The sequence below is a fragment of the Pezoporus occidentalis genome, unplaced genomic scaffold, assembly GCF_034315485.1.
Source record: "Pezoporus occidentalis ecotype Australia unplaced genomic scaffold, CSIRO_AGI_Poc_V1 ctg37, whole genome shotgun sequence".
NCBI classification, from domain to species: domain Eukaryota; kingdom Metazoa; phylum Chordata; class Aves; order Psittaciformes; family Psittacidae; genus Pezoporus; species Pezoporus occidentalis.
Genome location: NW_026915691.1, coordinates 2,965,994 through 2,983,487, shown reverse-complemented (window position 1 = coordinate 2,983,487; position 17,494 = coordinate 2,965,994). Strand labels below are relative to the sequence as shown.

At 43.2% G+C, this 17,494-nt stretch overlaps 2 protein-coding genes across 3 annotated transcripts in view; one reads left to right on the top strand and one right to left on the bottom strand.

Annotated features, from left to right (window-relative positions):
- Positions 1 to 5,459, top strand: part of RSPH14 (radial spoke head 14 homolog) — an 85,547-nt gene extending 80,088 nt beyond the window's left edge. Inside the window, exons 4-6 of the mRNA XM_062631335.1 lie at positions 2,483 to 2,708; positions 4,055 to 4,188; positions 5,132 to 5,459. Coding sequence (XP_062487319.1) covers positions 2,483 to 2,708; positions 4,055 to 4,188; positions 5,132 to 5,373 — 602 coding nt within the window. The 3' untranslated portion in view covers positions 5,374 to 5,459. The remainder of the gene's footprint in view (positions 1 to 2,482; positions 2,709 to 4,054; positions 4,189 to 5,131) is intronic.
- A 7,564-nt stretch (positions 5,460 to 13,023) lies between these two features.
- The window catches only part of SLC5A1 (solute carrier family 5 member 1), a 29,242-nt gene continuing 24,771 nt past the window's right edge, over positions 13,024 to 17,494 (bottom strand). For both annotated transcript variants that reach the window (XM_062631331.1, XM_062631330.1), the window contains 3 exons: positions 16,536 to 16,751; positions 16,134 to 16,236; positions 13,024 to 15,234 (listed from right to left, as the gene is read on the bottom strand). In XM_062631331.1, coding sequence (XP_062487315.1) covers positions 15,014 to 15,234; positions 16,134 to 16,236; positions 16,536 to 16,751 — 540 coding nt within the window. In that variant the 3' untranslated portion in view covers positions 13,024 to 15,013. The remainder of the gene's footprint in view (positions 15,235 to 16,133; positions 16,237 to 16,535; positions 16,752 to 17,494) is intronic.

Genomic DNA, 17,494 nt, shown 5'->3' with positions numbered 1-17,494 from the left:
AAAAATGGCCATTGAGTATTTGAAAGCAAGTACAAGAAATAGTGATGGATACCTGTCTGGGAAAGTAAACAGAACATCTGCCAGCATGAGAAAGGTGGGCAGAATGCTCTAGCCATAGTTGTTACAGAAAAATGGGAACTTAAGACAAGCAATGGCTTCTCTGGGCAGAATGCCGACTACTCCGTGCAAGAACAAGTGCTTGGTTAAGAAATGATGTGACGAAATGCTTATGGCACTACCCCAAGGAAGATTGGTATCAACATGAATTAAGCTCCACAATGGCTCTGGGGGACAGTGGAGTTTAAACTTCAGTTCTTTGCTACTTTTATTTACATTTACATTCAGTGTTTTATCTTATCTAGAGAGAATGAAATTACTTTAAGGTCAAGTGGTCCAGATGTGGGCTTTGTTCAAAAGTATCACAGATCACCTGGCAAAGCAACTGTACAATAAACAGGTGCTTGCTGCAGAGAATGTCAGCTTATAAATCTATCACCTCCAATTCATTAATCTTCTTCTGAAGCTGTACCTCCCAAATTTTGATTTCATACTGATTTCCACAGCCACCCAGCATTTGGAGGTGTACTGATGTGTGATGATGATTGTGTGAGCAGTTTGGGTATCCCAGTTCCATGCACACAGGCTACTTGGTTTATCTTAACGAAAAACTCTGGGAGGAGTTTGGAAAGTTGTCTTTGGGAAATCTTGGTTTTCATAAGCTATTTCAAAAGACCAGAGGGAAGTGTGGCTAAGCCAATCTGGATATGAATGATTTATAGTCCTCCAAGACTTCATTAAATTACTTCCATGGGAGTAGTTCACTAGTAGGTTCCCTGTTGCCTGGGACTCCGTAGGGCACCAAGTATTCCCAACCACTCTTGTTTAATCCCCCATAACCCTTTTATGCCTATAACCTACAACCCAAACACCTGCAATCCCTGTCAAGGGAGATACTGCTGGGGATGGAGTCAGCTGTCCAAGCTTTGCCTCCTTCTCAGGCAGCTTGAGAAAGTCCTTTGCCAGACCAAGAGTGCAGGTTTCCTTTACCACATCCTGCTGCAGAAGCAGTATGGATGGGCTGGAGCTGATCCTTGGGAATTTTCTTCTCTTCACATTCCTCCAGGGGATATAAATATAAGGTTGGGTTTGGTGGTTTGGTTTGTTGAGGTGTTTTTACACTGAAAGTGCCAACCCCTCCATGCAGTGATGCACAGAGCCACAGCCTCAAAGATAACATGTTTTTCACTTTCCTTTACCTTTCTGCACAAGGAGAAAGCTTTGTTTTAAATTTCACTAGCCTTCAAGAGCGAATTGTCTGACTCTGTTTTGCCTTACTATTTATTTGAATCCTCACAGCAACTGACCTTCCAATGTAGCACAGGTGGTAAAAGCTGTAATAATACCACCTCAAGGTGTTTCTTTGCATTTGCATTAAATTGGTTCCTAGTAAGTTAGTAACATAAGAAGCTGTTCAATGCCAGCAAAACCTCAGAAATATGTAGCACAGAATAACCTCTAGATTAGAATCATGTTTTTCAGCTGACTGTCAAGTTCTCCCATGCGCTGTCAAAGGTCATTAAAACCTCTGTCCCACTTGTCCTTTTATCCCTGCCTGTGGAGATTCATTTGAAAATACCTTGATGACTCCCATCCACAAAACTTCCTTATCTAACCGTATATGAATCACTTTGAAAGCAGCTGCATTTCTCTTAGCAACCAAAGAATCAGTCTTAGCAACAAGACAGCCAGAGAATTTTGTGTTCACATAGCTACTTGTGGACAGTACGTTCTGCTCTCTGCTTTTCCATGGCATTGCTGATGCAGTGGGGACTTTCTGAACTGGTACAGACAGATCAGACACTTGTTCATAGGAAAGACAGCCATTGCAGGTCAAATAATGATCTTTGTGCCTTGACTGTGCTTTCCTTTAGGAGACAGTGCAAGAGACTGACTGCTGGAAAGCTCAAAAATTACATTTTCCCTGTGACAGAATTACTACGAAGATGTGTGTGGAAGCTGACAGCTTCCAAAATCTTGACCTCCCCCACAGAAACCATAGTGGAGAATCAAACTATTAGCTGTAAAGTCTCACATCTCAGGCTCTCTCAGCATCTGTTCAAGAGCAGTTAGAAAGGCTGGCTCTAAGGTGACTTTTATACATATTTTTTCTCCTATATTTTCATAGCAAGAACAATTTTGGAAGAAATATTATAATGAGAGAAACTGGGAACAGGAGAGCAATTGCCATTTTGGTTATTGCCTGGGCTGTTTTCTTTCCAGGACTGTTGGGGAAGCTTCCTGAGGAAGCAATGCTGAGATGGCATTTATGAACAGAGCAGCGTTGTAGTAGTTTCCATCTCTCACATTGGAAGGAAATGAGTTACCATGTGTAGTTTGAGCCTATTAAGAAATTGGAAGTGCAAGTAGAAATAGTAAATGCACTCACAGCCCACCTGTGTTCCTCCTCTGTCTCCTCCCGTAGGCGCTGTTGGCATACTGCATGCCGGTTTGATTCCCCTACTTGTATCCAAACTGAAGAACGAGTTGGAGGAAATCCAGGAGCTAATCCTTGGTACACTCTCCAACTGTCTGCGTGTGGAGGCTTCTGAAGCTCTAGCAGCTGATGCCGTCACTGTCCTGAAGGAAAAGCTCACATGCTCATCAGTGGCCATCAGAAGCAAAGCAGCTTGGGTCCTCTTAGAAATCAGGTAGAGAAACCTGCCTATGACATATGAGCCCAAGAACATACTCATTTCACAAGGGAGTCAAGGTCATTAGTTTACAGTGGCGTTCCACTACACACTGAAGCTGTCACATTTCCCATGTAAAGCGGTATCAGCCTCAACACACACATACATAGAAGACTTCTAAAATTCGTAACTGCTGTAAATACTCAAGAAAGCAAATGCAGATCAGTAAATGCCATTCCTTATCCTTCTGTTTGTCTTTGGTGTTGGCAGTGAAATCAGGATTTTTTCATTATTTTCTTAGCACTGCTAAGAAAATATCTTGCATGAGAAATGTGAAAACAAGATTCTGACCAGGAGTAGGGAGCAGGAAGAAGTAGAAAGTAGGGAGAAGCTCTCTTGTTTTTTGAACAACTGCTCTCTAAAAACTAAATATCCTGGGAAGCTTTCAGTCTGATTGAGAATAGAAATAGTTTTCTGACACGGACTGCTACAAACATCAGTGATGGATCAGCAAAAGCAGTCTTTATATTCCACTTGTGGGTCAAACACTGGATGGAAGGAACAATTCCAGTCCACTGTCCTGCAATCACAACATATAATAAAAGTACTCAGTAGATGTCTGGTTTAAGAAGGTCTGCAGGTGATGTAGCTTACTTATCAACTGGCACAAAACACTTCCTAATGTCCTGTAACAAGGTAAGGCCCTATAGGAAAAGCGAGAGAGTATCGATGACTTGGGTAATAGAAAGAAAGCAGAAATGCAACCTGAGTGTGGACATCAGCTAGGCTACAGGTCCCTGCAGGAGCTGGGCCATGTCAGATACTTCCTCATTAGGCTGGAAAGAGAGGGAGAAAATTGACCTGGGAGCATTAATAACTGCAGACCCCAAACTTAGAAGGTTTTAAAATCTGTGTAGGGTTCAACAGCCAGGTTTCTACCTGAACTGTCATAGCACATTAAACCCTAACACTGGTACCTGCTGCTGCCCGGCCATCTCCAGCGTATGGCAGATGGTAAAAAACAAATAATCCAAACATCACCTAAAAATAGTCTAAACAATTGGTAAGCCCACACACATCGGTTAACATGATCTCATCAGTTTTGTATCAGCAAGTAGATTTCACAGACACCAGGCACAACAGACATCCCCTTTCTTTTCTTTGTGGCAAGCAGTGGAGCTTGCCATCTGTCCAACAGTCAGAAAGCTGTGACTCCAAAGAGAACAGAGAGGAGGACTGTGTCAGCACCGCTGTCATCAAACAAAGGAGGGCTGCAGGGATCCAGGCGTGGGGAGAAGCTGCAGCTAGCTCTGTGGTTTGCAGGCACAGCTCAAGAAAGCAACTTAACCATCTTTCCTGTACAGTACTCATCCAGAAGGGAAAAATGAGGTGTGTGAAGAAGTTATTCCTGTGCTGGTGAGCCTGCTTGAAGATGCAGATCCTGAAGTCCAAGCCAGTGCAACAGGAGCACTGATGTTTGCTACTATCAAACCTCAGGGTGAGAGACGGGGGGAGTTCTCTTGGGATACTTTCTGGAAACCCAATTCTAAGCCAATTTAGTCACAAAACTTTTGCCCCTCCACCCCCAAGTTCTCAGTTTCTGATGGTGTTAAAGCTCTTCAAGAAACCGTAAGATTAGATCATTTCTTTCTATGTTGTTATATCTATTGTTGCTCCCCCACAGAGCCTAGAGGGGACAGTAGATCTCACATTTCATTCACCTAAAGTAGGTCAAGAAGTTATTTACCTACCCCCCTGAACCTTTCCCCTCCAGAGGGGGAATACCTTCCATTCAAGTCCAGGCCACACAGAGATCCACACACCTGAAGCTACTAGAATCACCAGTCCTCAGCAGAGGAGCACTACTGTCTGGAAGCTCTTTCTGTAGTTAGAGGCAGTTTCTCTCCCACAGCTGGGAGAGGAATGAATATTAACAAGGTCTGTAGTTCTCCCAAGTCACTTACATGACACTGAAAATTTTCAGTGGGATGAATGAGTAATTAGACATAAATGACTCTTAATAACAGCAGTTGTGTTCCAGACCTCCTCTGCAACCATCCCCCCTGCTTCCGAAGACAACACAGGAGTGGATCTCACTGTTTGAAGTGTCTTTAAAAATGAAGGCATGGAGGATGTTCCTAAGGGCATCTAACCCAACCCCAAATACCTTATCTTATCCCCTGGTGCCTCGTATATTCTTAGATAATTCATTGCCAATGAAATAATAACATGCAGGGCAGATAAAGTTAACCAAGATCTTTCCTCTTAAAGCTAAACAGCTGGCAGCTAGCCTTGGTCTTCAAAAGGAAAGCATGTCCGACCTCTTTGCACTGCATGCTGCTGTTCAGAGCTGTGGCTGGCCAGGGAGTAGAAAGTAACAATTCAAAAGCTCGTTGGTTGTATGCAATAACACATTTTAAAGTCAGCTTATTTCTCTACAGGGCGATTCTCAGCCCTAGGGGCTGAAGCCATCCCACCTTTGCTGAAGCTGGCTGCTGAGGAAGGTGGCAAAGCCCGGCTGAGTGCCATCAAAGCCCTCACCATGCTGGCTGAGCTACCAAAGGGCCGCCAGACGCTCCTCAACCATTTAGACACGTTTCAGCAGTGTCTGAAGGATCCCAGCAAGGCAGTGGAAAGAGCTGCCAAAACTGCCATCAGTGTCATCCAGTGGAAACCTTACTGAAGATGTAAAGTTTCCTAGAGATCTGTTGCCCTCTGTTGTTGTCTGGCTGTAAAAGTTGCATGATTATATAAGCCCTTCCTTCAAAACTCTTCTTTCAGTTTCTCTGGATCAGTTCCTCCTGAAAAGTCATTGATTAACAGTTCACATCTACATTGCAGGTCACAAGCAGAATAAGGTGGGGGGGGAAGGAGCTAGGAAGTCTAGAATTCTCCACCAGGAGTTATTTCCTGAGTTGCCAAGATTTTCCTGTGATACAAGAAACCATTCCTTTCTGGTTCCTTCATCCTGTTCTTGCCTTCCTTTTCCTTTCTTCTTTTGAAACCTCAGCCTATCAAACAATCATTAACTAATTCTATTAGAAAGAGGAGTTCAGAATGAAGTTCTCCAGCAGCCTTGTCTATGCCAAGAAATTGACCCAACAGCAGGAATTTACAGTTTTGCTGCAAACTATTGAACATAGGATTGGAACCATTCACAGCATCATTACAGGCAAAGTGATGGCAGTGTCATAGAAGGGCTTCCCCAAGAGAATTATGAGACTTTCCCAGCCTGCAATATAACCTAACACTTACCAGCACCCTTCTAATACATGAAGCTGCTGACATGACTTGCCAGCAGTAAATCCAGTGGAGATGGACCCCACTGCCCTGGGCTAAGAGCCCCTCAGTCTCACCCTGTCCCTGTGATGAGGTTTATTCATGTAACATTCCAACACCACCAGCTAATGACTTCTCAAGGAGGGTTTTAGTAGCAGCCCTCACCTTACTTTGCAGCCCCCCCTGAGCCCTCTCCTCAGCCTTAGCTGTAGTGATTGCTCTTGTGTTTTCAATCTGGTGAGGATCTCAACATGCAAGTTTTCTCCTTCTGTGGGCTTGGATCCAGGCTCAGGGCTGCCTCATGCAGTTGTCCAAGCTTAGGGTAAAAGGAAAGTAAGTCAGAAAAACTTTACTAGGGTAAAGCTTGGTGAAGGTTTGTTGGCGACAGGCTCCGCTGCCTCTAACAGAAGAGGGGTCTGTCTGAAACTGGGTGTAGTATGGAACAAAAGTGCCTCTGTGTTTGTGCTGGTACTTGGTATTTTGTCGTTTTGTACAGCTGTAATCTATCCTTTGGGTACAAAAGTTAATAAGTACAATGGAAATGGAAGTGTTGTGCCAGAACTGAAGAGTTTGCTACTGTGGCTCACTTTTGAGGGAGGAGAATGGGGTAAGAGGAAAGCTGATCCTAATGTTATGGTCTATTCCAACAGCAGTTGGACAAGGCAATCTCCAGAGGTACCTTCCAACCTCTTGTATTCTATGATTAACAGCTGTCTAAACAGAGATGACATAAACAGGACAGAGCACTGAAAATGTCAATCCCCTGCTTTGGACAAATGTGTTCAGTTTTTATTTTCTTTTAAAAAACTTAGTTTTTAAAAAACCCTTTTACCTCACAGAATTGAGAATAACAGAAAATTCAGGCTGTTTGTGTAAGCCAGCCCATCCAACAAGACATAAGTTGCCTGAAGGAAAAGAGGTGGTTCCTGTGTTTAGAGCTGATGGGCAGTGGAAGCGATGGAAAGCTCAGTAGCATTTTACTCGCTGTGTAGTCAAGGCAGGTCACTACAGATGCTGCAGATTTCTCTGTCTGCAGTATTAAGTGTGTAATTGAAGAGGCATCAGCAAAAAGGCTGGGCAAAGAAATAAAGGAGGCCAGCAGGACAAATCCTGACCATTCCCAGCCACCAAGAGAGGTGTGATAATGTGGCTGACTCAGCTTTGCAGGAAGTCCTATTTGTTTTCACTCATACCTTGCTCTCATGTGGTATTTTTATATCTAGATACTACCAGTTGTAGCTACAAACAAGCTGCATCATCTGTATAAAGGGGTCGTGTGTCAGGGCTGCTTTTCCACTGCAGAAACCTACTGTCACACCACAGACTGCACTACCCTTATACAAAGGGTAAACTTATAGGAGTGATTAAAGTTGAAATGCTTCCTTCCATAACCTACCAAAAGGGTGATTTACAAGTACTGAGTCAGTTGGATTCATTCCCTCCAGGCAGGATCTTGGAGGACCTCTGCCTTTTAAACATACTTACATACATAAGGCACTCATATGTAATGCATACTGATGCCAGAATGCACCCAACTCGGTATCAGGAGCAGATGAACAACGTGCTGAATGTTCAGTGAAGGACAGGGAACAGCAGAGAACAGTGGGCTTGTCTACACTTACAAAAGTGCTGCAGGAACATGCAGTGCCAATGATCATTTCACCTCAGTCCCAACCTTCTGTGACAGACTCCCTGGCAATCCAGGTATCCCACTTCAATGACTGTGCAAAACAATTGGCTTGTTCAGGTGTAGAAATAAGACCATCCAGACTGAACTGCTCTGACTAGCAGAAATGTAGCTGCCCTGGCCCTTAGGTACTGCATTCTAGGCAGTGGATCCTTGCTTTAAGACAATATAAGCTCTATATGATATCAATGGTCTTGTCTCACATAGGTGCACAGTACAATACTGGAGCAAAGCTTTAACTGAACGCTGAAATAACAGTGTTAGTGACACCCCTTCCCCTGATTTGTCTCGGCAACTCTTTGGCACTAATATATCTGACAACATAAAACATTCTATTTCAATCACAGCAGTAATTCCTCTGGCCTATGCTGACCACTCTACTGCCTACACAAACACCAGAATTTGAAGTGTGCCTGTAGAGCAGCCATGAACCATTATTAACTTTTTTTACTCACAAAGCTGTATTTACTGACAAAAACGTTGCAGATATAATTCAAATTCACAATCTATTGACAGGACTGCAGCGGATAATCTCTTGCAGGGGCACAGCACATCATATGGCCATGGTGGCAGAGTTAAACAGCCTGTGTGAAGCAAAAGATGCTGCAGAGAACATGAGCTAATGCAGAAACAATGCTGTTTATTGTAGAACACCATTTGGTACCTTGGGGGGTTTCTAGAGCTGTGTTATCTTGGTGTCCACATATTTGGTGCTGCAGACTCAGCCCCACTGCAGGAATACAGCACAAGCACAAGGCAGCAAACCCCTACACAGCATGGGCATGGATCTACCTTACACAGCAGAGGAACATCACACTATCTCCTTTCTGATCCTGACTATATAGAACCAGAATTAAAAGGTCAGGTTTTATTCTACAAAATCATTCTTCAGGGTATATTAAAATGTAACACACAATTGCTCCCGTAGTAATATGCCAAGTCCTAAATCTCCTTCCCAAAATGAGATTCTCAGCCAAAATTTGACATCTGAAATGTCCCTTCATTTCATAAAGACCTTTGAGATCTCAAATGTAATTGAAATTAGTCAAACAAGTACAACTCCTAACTAAATGTTCTAATGCAGGCTGGTTTTCCCTGGGAAAACGTAGACCTGCCTTCTTTTTAAGTTATTTGGCAGGAAATACCATAACCTGGTTTATTAGAAGACAGAACAAAAAAGAAAAAAAGATAATTTTAGAGGATTTCTACTATAGACCACCCATATATTTAGTAACAAGGCATCAAATCAGCATGTAGATATCAAGACCATCCACCAATGTTAGCAGTTACCAAGATATCCAGGAATTTGGGGGGATATGTTTCAGTGTATTTCTGAATCCCCCTGTTAAAGCAGTGACCATGAGCTGGGAGATGAGATTACAGCTCTGAGACAGTGGTTGGGAAATCAAAGCAATCAAGAATATGTCCTTGAAACAGTTTTCACCAGTAAAGAAACCGGTGATGAAAAAGAAATGTCCACATTGACCCAAAACAGGTTTAGGACAGAAACAAAAAACAACCCAGTGGCATGAACAGAAATGACAGGGTAAAAAGAATTAGTTAGAAATACACAGCATAAGCCTGGATTTTCAGGCTTGGAATTCCCAGTACTGTTACTAGTTGGTAAACTGACTGACCCTGTAATTTAGCAAATAATCACTTAGAAAATTCCCATACCTAAAAAAAATCCTTATGGGTTTTCTTTTTCTTCTGAGGTACACCAAGTCTTGAAACAAAGGAGGACAAGGTGTACTGATGCTGCAGTAACACTAGTTAACACACAGGCTGGAGTTAAACCAGGATATCCTTTGGCCCTGGCAGTGTTTTCACATCTTTCAGTTACTACTTCACTGCTAAGTACAGTTTTTCCCTTTAGACAGTGCACAAAATGAAATATGCATCCTAAAATTCGTCTTGTACTCACATTCTGATAAAACAAAAGGGTCACCTGTCCTAGCAAGTTCAAAGGCAGCAGTTCAGAACATGTTCCCTATGAACCTCACCAACAAGATGATGGCCCTGCTGATGTTACATGATGCTAACTGGGCAACCTGTACTACAGAGTTTCCTGTGGCTGTTGTCTCCCTTCCCAGGTTAGCCGTGTTTTTGACCCATAGCACAGATTGAGCCGTCGAGTCGTGCTCGGTGCTTGCTGGCTTTACAGTCATCCCAGTGTGGAACATTCATTCAACACGCAGCTACAGACTAAGGAGCAGGGAAGTACTGACACAAACAACAGGCATGGGGAGTGCCACAGCTGTCTACAGCCAACTTCCCACTTTGGGATGAGAGACAATGGTCCCTAATTGGGGAGGCTGGGCAATTAATTAGTATTCTAGGTGCCAGTAAAACAGTGAGCTGGATCAGAGAAACACAGCTGAGCAACGCTTCCCCTGGACTGACTTAGCTTTCAGTAGAGTGCACTCCGTAATAAAGCTGCCACAGACTTGGTCACAAAGATGCTAAAGACCCTTTTGAATTGCTTCATACGCACTTAAATACTTCAATTAACATGTCAGGATGTGGCACCCTGGTACCCTGTAATTAAAGTCATTGTTTCAACAGAAATGTTGTGTGTACAGCAAGTCTTTGCTTTTAGCACTGTGTGCTCCACGCTACAATGACATTAGCACCTAGGTAGACTTTTAACTTCAAAGACAAATGGTTGGTCTTTTTAAGCCTGAAGCCAACAACGATTGAGGCCCAGATATAATTAATGTGGTCCTGGGTCACTGCTGGAATTAATTCAGTTGCACCCTGCACAGACCGAGTTTTCAAACAGGCTGCCTGTCTCAGCGATACCAGAGGACAAGACCTTCTTGTCTAAGCCTCATGTCCCACCCTGCCAGAGCTCATTCTCAATGCACAGAGATCTATATTAGCTTTTCCTAACAGTCTCTAGAAGGTTAGGAGCATTATGGCTCTTTGTTCTTCCAACTACAGACTCATTCCCTATCTCCATTTGCTTTCAGAAGTCCAGGAGTTGGAAACCATTCTGTCCTGCTCTGGAAAATGGCAGCTTTTAATTCTATCTCTTTATGTTCCAAAGCAGGGAGTATTATTGCTTCCCACCATACACTTTATTTAAAATATGCATATAAATAAATAAAAAACATATTAAAAATGCACAGAAGCGAGAGCTTTGTCCAGGGACAAAATAAAGAGCTTGGGAAAGTCAAATCTGGCTGCTTCCATTTAAACCAGGAGGGCAGAAGGTTTTTTCGATGGCTACACACGAGTCAACATGCTGGGAAGTTCAAGCACAGGACCTCTATTTAGCAAGACAACATCTGCAATTTGAACGGATGAAAACCATTGCAGCGATTTGTTTGAATGGACTTTAAATGTAAGTGTGTAAAGGTAAAGCTCGCACTTACCTCAGCTCGAAGCTCATGCAGGTCCCCTCAGAAGAGCATGGCTGCTGCTGGCACAGCTGTGCCGGGGCTGCTCTGCCCTTGAGTGCTGCCAGGTGAGGAGAGGGGCAACGTTTCTGTTTCACAGCTCCACGGAACATGGCGAGCTGCAGTGGCCTTCAGGAGGGACAAAGAGGCAGCCTCTTTCATTGGTAATGAGGGTGATAACCACCTTAGGCCCTGGGGCTGGGTGTGCTGTCCTTCATCAGAACCACTAGAGGATACAGGAGTGCGCGCAGGCCTGCGGTACACACTCCATGAAGAAACAGCCACCCGGAAGGAGCTGGTGGGGTTTGGCATCTCCCGTGTTCCTCAGTGCTTCATCATCGCCCTCTGTTGTTACACCCGTGACACCGTACTGCGTGCACGGTGTGGGCAAAGGCAAGCTCGGCTCTGCCCTCGCTTTCTCGCTACACCATAGCAGCGCTGCGGGAGCAGGGCACAGCCCTGCGCTGGGACACGCGATCGGCAAACACGTTTTAAAAGCAGCGCTTCCTCAGATCCCTTTGCTGTGAACGCACCCGTCCTGGGCACAGCGGGGGACCGCAGCTTTAACTCCCCCAGCCCAGCGCTTCAAACCAAGGCATGCAAGTGCTCTTCACAGACAATAACCAGGGCCTTACAGCTTTTCCCCCAGACGCCAGGCACTGCTGGTGGTGCATGGATTTATCGCTGCTCTCTGCTCCTCAGCTTTGTGTCCTTTTACTTCATGTAATCATTCCTCACTTCACCAGTTGACCAAGTGACCTCAGCAGGAGCGGAGCCATTGGTGATCACAGCTGCTGGTGGTGCCCGCATCACAACAATCGCCTGCACATGAAGAACTCAGCCTTGTGCCATGTCCTCCTTCACCCTAGACAGACGTTTTGGTTCAAACCAAGGCACGGTTTCTGCAGATGTATCCTGAATGAATCTACAGAGCTTCCCTCCGCCAGCATTTCAGTGCGTGAGCTTATTCAATAATAAAACAGGAATAAAACCAATTTCTGAGTTGGAGGAACAGAGTGTTCTCAGGATCATTTATAATGAACATTTGTTATGACTGATACAGAAAAATGAAAACATAAATGGGGAGTGGATACTCTTTTTCAGGAATTAGCCTGAAAATTATGTAGTGATTCTTAAAAGGAAGGTCTGATTTGTGTAGTGTGAGTTCCTTATACAGCGTGTTGTACTTGGCTAGAGTGCTATTAGGTGAATTTTAGTTATTCAGTTTGTGCAGTTCATTTAAAATAAGCCTGTAGATCTAACTAAAGTCCACCAAAGTAAGCTGTAACCTAGCTCTTACCTGACAGGATAAGCTGTCTCAGGATCTCTTGAAACAGAGATGTATTATTTATGCTGTACGTACCATGCATGTGTATGGTGCTGTTAGCCAGAGCTGGAGTCTCTCCGCTCACTGGAAGTGTTCCACATTTACAGCCAAACACTGGGAGCAAGCATGTGCTCACTGTTCCCGTTTTTAAAGCATCAGAATGCCCAGCATGGTGCATGCTGTGGTTTTACCCGAGAGTGTCCCACAGCAAGGGCTGTAACATGGACAATTAGCATGAGAACTGGAGAAAAGTCACTTTCTTCCTTAAAATCCTGAAACTGCCTTTGAATTCCCTAGGTTCCAGCCTGAGGTGGCATTCAGCTGTTAGTCCAAACAGAAAAGGTTTGATCGGCTGCCCACAATATCCAGCAGTTTTTCTATGAAATCCTACATCAGAGGAGTGCCAGACCGTCTGTGAACATCCCAACCCTGCCCTCTGCAACGCGCACTCTTCAGACTAGAACCAAAGCAAGCTGCTGAGGATGTCCAGTGAATGTCCCTGGGAAACTGAGAGTTTGTTTTTCCAAACTCCTTAATCCTGGGGAGGAAAACGAGTGCCTGATTAACCAGGAGGCCATCTGAAGGCTGCTCAGCCTGCCAGGGAATCACGTGTGGTGTTTGTGCTTATCCAAATGGCTCTAAAGTTTCACCATGTTTTTATTTTTGTAACAAAGCATGACAAAGAGGGATCTGGGCAATCCTCATTAAGGTATTTCCTGGGGTTTTGTCACCCGTTACTATTAGCCAGAGCCAGAATCCTGACACTGCATCAAGTTTCTCTGTCTTCCATCATATTATATAAAATTCCCATCATTTTGTGGACATCAAACACTTCAAAATATACAAATACTTTTAATACACACAAGTCTTCATAGTCCATTAAATATAATTAATTCCATGGTCTTCAAAATAGTATATCACTGCATTAACTGTAGGAAAAAGGTTTGCACTGGTATTTATATAGTACTGATTTGATCCGGCCTATGCAAAACCTTTCAGCACACCGCAGGGATTAAAAAGAGCAGCAATTCCACTAAAATCCACAGCATTTGGGGTTACAGCCAAACAAAGAAAAGATGCTATCAGGAGATTAGCAAGGGAGAGTGATTACAGCTGCAGGAGTTAGCAGCAGTGCATATAGCTCATACAGAGAGAGTACACTGGCTTCCGATTTAGATGCACTTCTGGCAAGTCCAGTGCATCCTGCTGGAGAATCACACTGAAATGCTTTGGGACAACACAGCATCCCACAGAATGGGTGCAAGAGGAACAAGGAGTTGTGGTGCAGCTTGACTACTGCAACCGATGTCTTCTTTTGACACTTGATTCCCCAGGAAGCTGAATTAGATGATAAGAAGATCTACTGCTTTTCTGCTTTCAAGTGGTAAATGTCTTCTCCTGTATCTCCAGCTGGTACCAAACTTACCAAGTGATGACAATCAGACCTGTTTAGCTGATATCCTGCAGCTGGAACCATTCTCCTTCATGAGCTGTTAACTCATGCTGTTGTAAAGCATGAGTTCTATTTCTCAATGAAATCTTCACAAGAAAGATTTACAGCTTTGCAGAAAAGCAGTGCAGAGCCCTCAGATGTGCTTGAAGGAAAAATGCAGATCCAGCACTCTGATGCTGTGGGCTTTTAACCATGTGCATGGATTGGTTTGGAGCACAGTCCATTGAAAGAGGCAATAACACCAACCCTAAGATAAAGAGGTCCCAGTAGTCGTGGCTGGAGATTAACTCTGATGTACCCAAGATGGAAATTGATCAATAAGAAATAAATATATATATACACACACACGTACATACAGACATATTTAAGATACATACTATATAGTACATATATATAGTGTATTGCATGTGTATATATAATATATGTATTTTGTATAAAAAAGCTTCACATTCAAGTATAGATACATATTAAAATATAAAGAAAGGAGGAACTTTTGAAGATAACCTGAAATAGAAAATCTGTCATAAGCAGAATTCTTATTAGCATCATCAAGACACGTTTGCCCTAATTTCAAAATGCAGATGGTTAGTGAGAAACACAACCCAAAGAGAAGTGAGAAAAAGGGGAAAATAGTGATAATGGAAAATGAGATGTAGTGTCAAATACATCAGTATATACATAAATCCTTTCCTTAAAATATCCCATACTTGGAGGGAACAAAAGCAATGTTTTAATTTGAATTCATAATATGGTCCTTCAGTTATTGTGGATTTTTTGTAATCATCATAGCCAAAGGAAAAAGATACCTGAATGATCAGAAGGGTTGAAAATCAAACTAGTACCGTCAACCCTAAAAGGTAGTTCACAAACCTTGACATGAAATATGGCTCATGCAGCTTTGTTCTGCACCTAAAATATGAAATGTACCGTGAGTAGAGAGAATATTGGATGGAAATTCTGAACCTCGATTAGCCCTGCATGGATTCAATGTCTGAGCAGAAATTCTCTCAGTGGCCTTCATCTTCAGATTGTTGAAATTATGCTCACATAATCAGCAAGTAAATCACCCTGACTTTTACAAACAATGAGAACACTAAGTGTATCTAACTCTGTAAATCTACAAGTCATCACTTTTTGTTTGACAATACAGTACAATCTGGAACTGTGATCAGAGGTTTATGCAAAGAAGGCATGGCAAAACACAGCCACAGTCAATAGGATGATGCCGTTGATATTCACAACATTTCTCCAAAGTGGCACTTCACTTGTGTCAGTCAGTTTCTTCTTCAACGCTTCCTCTTCCTCCTTGCTCAGTTTGGGTCCTTGTTGTTGATCTAAGCCACAGAACCAGTTGTATACTCTCTTCAAGCATCCCGGTTCTTCCCTTTCCTCGTGAACTGGAAGGAATAACACACTGGTCATGAAATGGACCACTGCATACACTAGAAGATCCCTGTGACTGAGTGTCCTGGGTTCCGAGTTGCTGGCTGGACTTAAACCACGACACTGAGGACACTCCTGTATTTAATCCAGCAGTTCTGCTTTATGGTCATAGTTACATGGAAACATTTTAGTACAAGGCAGTACAGGAATCAAGTTAATATTGTGCTTTCACAGCTCATCTGGAAAAAGTGATTTCCCACATGTTGCAAGAGAGCCTTGTGCAGAAGACACTTGCGCCTTTAGCAGCCTAGAGACTTGGTTTCGTACTGGAGAAGCAAACTGTGCTGCAAAGCTTGAACTCCTTTTTTTCAATACTTTCTACACTTTGAATTAAAAGGCATATGGATGAATTTGAGCATAGTTATGAAAAGGAACTTGGGAGCCGAACCACGAACCAGCTAAGAGAGCAGGTCGTTTTGCCCAGATGGGTGTCTGGCAGTTCACTTTCATGATGCCTTGCACCAGATCTCTGCTCCTTCAATCCTGGCTATTGTTTCCAAGTGAATTCTCGTCGTTTCATTCCAAGTGCTGGAGTTGTGGGCAGTTCTGCCAATACACACCACCTCTCACCTAAAGCATCTCCGTATCTCCATTGGTTTAGTCCAGCACTGCCACCTAGCTACATAGAGAGCAAGATTTTCTCCTTTCAAATCCGCTTCACTTCTGATTTATGCTAGGCTTGTTACATTGCTAAAAGACATCTTACCAGGCATTTAAATATGTGGGGTTTGTGTTATTGTTGCCTGGGCGGGTGGGAAGATGACTTTAAATATCAAACATGTCAATGTTTCTTCAGGAATGAAATAGGGATACACAAATATGTTGATAAAATCTCTACCTATTCAGCAGTTACCTGATTCCTCGTCTTTTTCATCAGCTTTGGTCTCCTCCTCATCTGCATCAAGATCAATACGTTCTTCTTTGCTGTTCCGTAAAGACCAGCACAAGCGGTAAAGCTGCCATGAAACAAATGAGTTTATGAATTTCAACACAGGGACAAACCAGCCTGGCCAGCACATGAGCAAGACCAAATGTTTATTACGTCAGTGTCTAAGATTATTAGGAGTTACTGAAGATTTGTGACAGATAAATGAAGACTAGTTCATTGGCCTTCTTACATGGACTGTGTGATGTGGGTAGCTGGGACGTCAGGAGCTAATATACCAAATACCATTTATAATATAATACTACAAATAGTGTTTAAACCTAGCATTGAGTTCCTCTTCTCAAAGAGCAGGAATGCAGTAATACTCACGTGTACGTCAGGGATGGGTTTAGTCATGAAGGAGACTGCCAGAATGACAATGGCGGAAACCCCAAAGAGGATGATTGCGAAGTAAAGGTAGTGAATCCCACAGATGATGAATGGGCATTTGGAAGGGGTCACACAGCTGCCAGTTCCGTAGGCAAACTCTGCAATCATTCTGCTGAGTCCAGTCAACAGCCCAACTATCAGGCCCCAGAAGGCACCCTGCAGACAAGGTGACAGAAGTTACCGAAAGAAGCCATTTCAGGCATGGAAATAGCTCTAAGCTCTGAATAGTTGCTGGAGGAAACATGGAGGTCGTTATGTGTGAAGTTGGCTTTGGCACATGGGCTTTACCCAGATACTTTCAGTGACCGTATTTACAGCTCAGTGTATTAATATAACTGAAACTTTATCGTTGAACTCAACTCCTTAGAGCAAAACTGAGCAATAGGCAAGTATTGGTACTCCTAGTATTACAGGAGAGAAACTGAATTCCTGAGTAGTGAGCTTTCAGGATGTCTGAGACCTCAGTTACCACGGCTGGCCTATGGTCCTATTAAAGCATGTGACAGACCTCATGCCCTTCTAAATGACTTACAAAGGCTCAAGTACAACATTTCTCAGTTCACTGCTCTATGAATCAAAATCAGTTATTCCCAGACTAGGTCCTAAAAGCAGTGGGAAACAATGCATGAAGCAACAGCAAGTTGTTTAAAAGAGCATTGACAAAACATACAGTGGTCCAGAGGAAGGTGAAAGGTGACGTGTAGTGAAGCAGTTTGTGACCGATACGCTAAGGGATTACTTTCAAATATGTGTCCATAAATTATCCATGTGACACACTTCCTGGTGAAGTGACAGGTAACCCAAGTTCCAGAGCTATGTAGGAATTCCTAGGTGACTGTTTATGTATCAGATTAGCAAGGAACTTCTTCAAACTCATCTCTGAAACCTCAGGCCCTGAT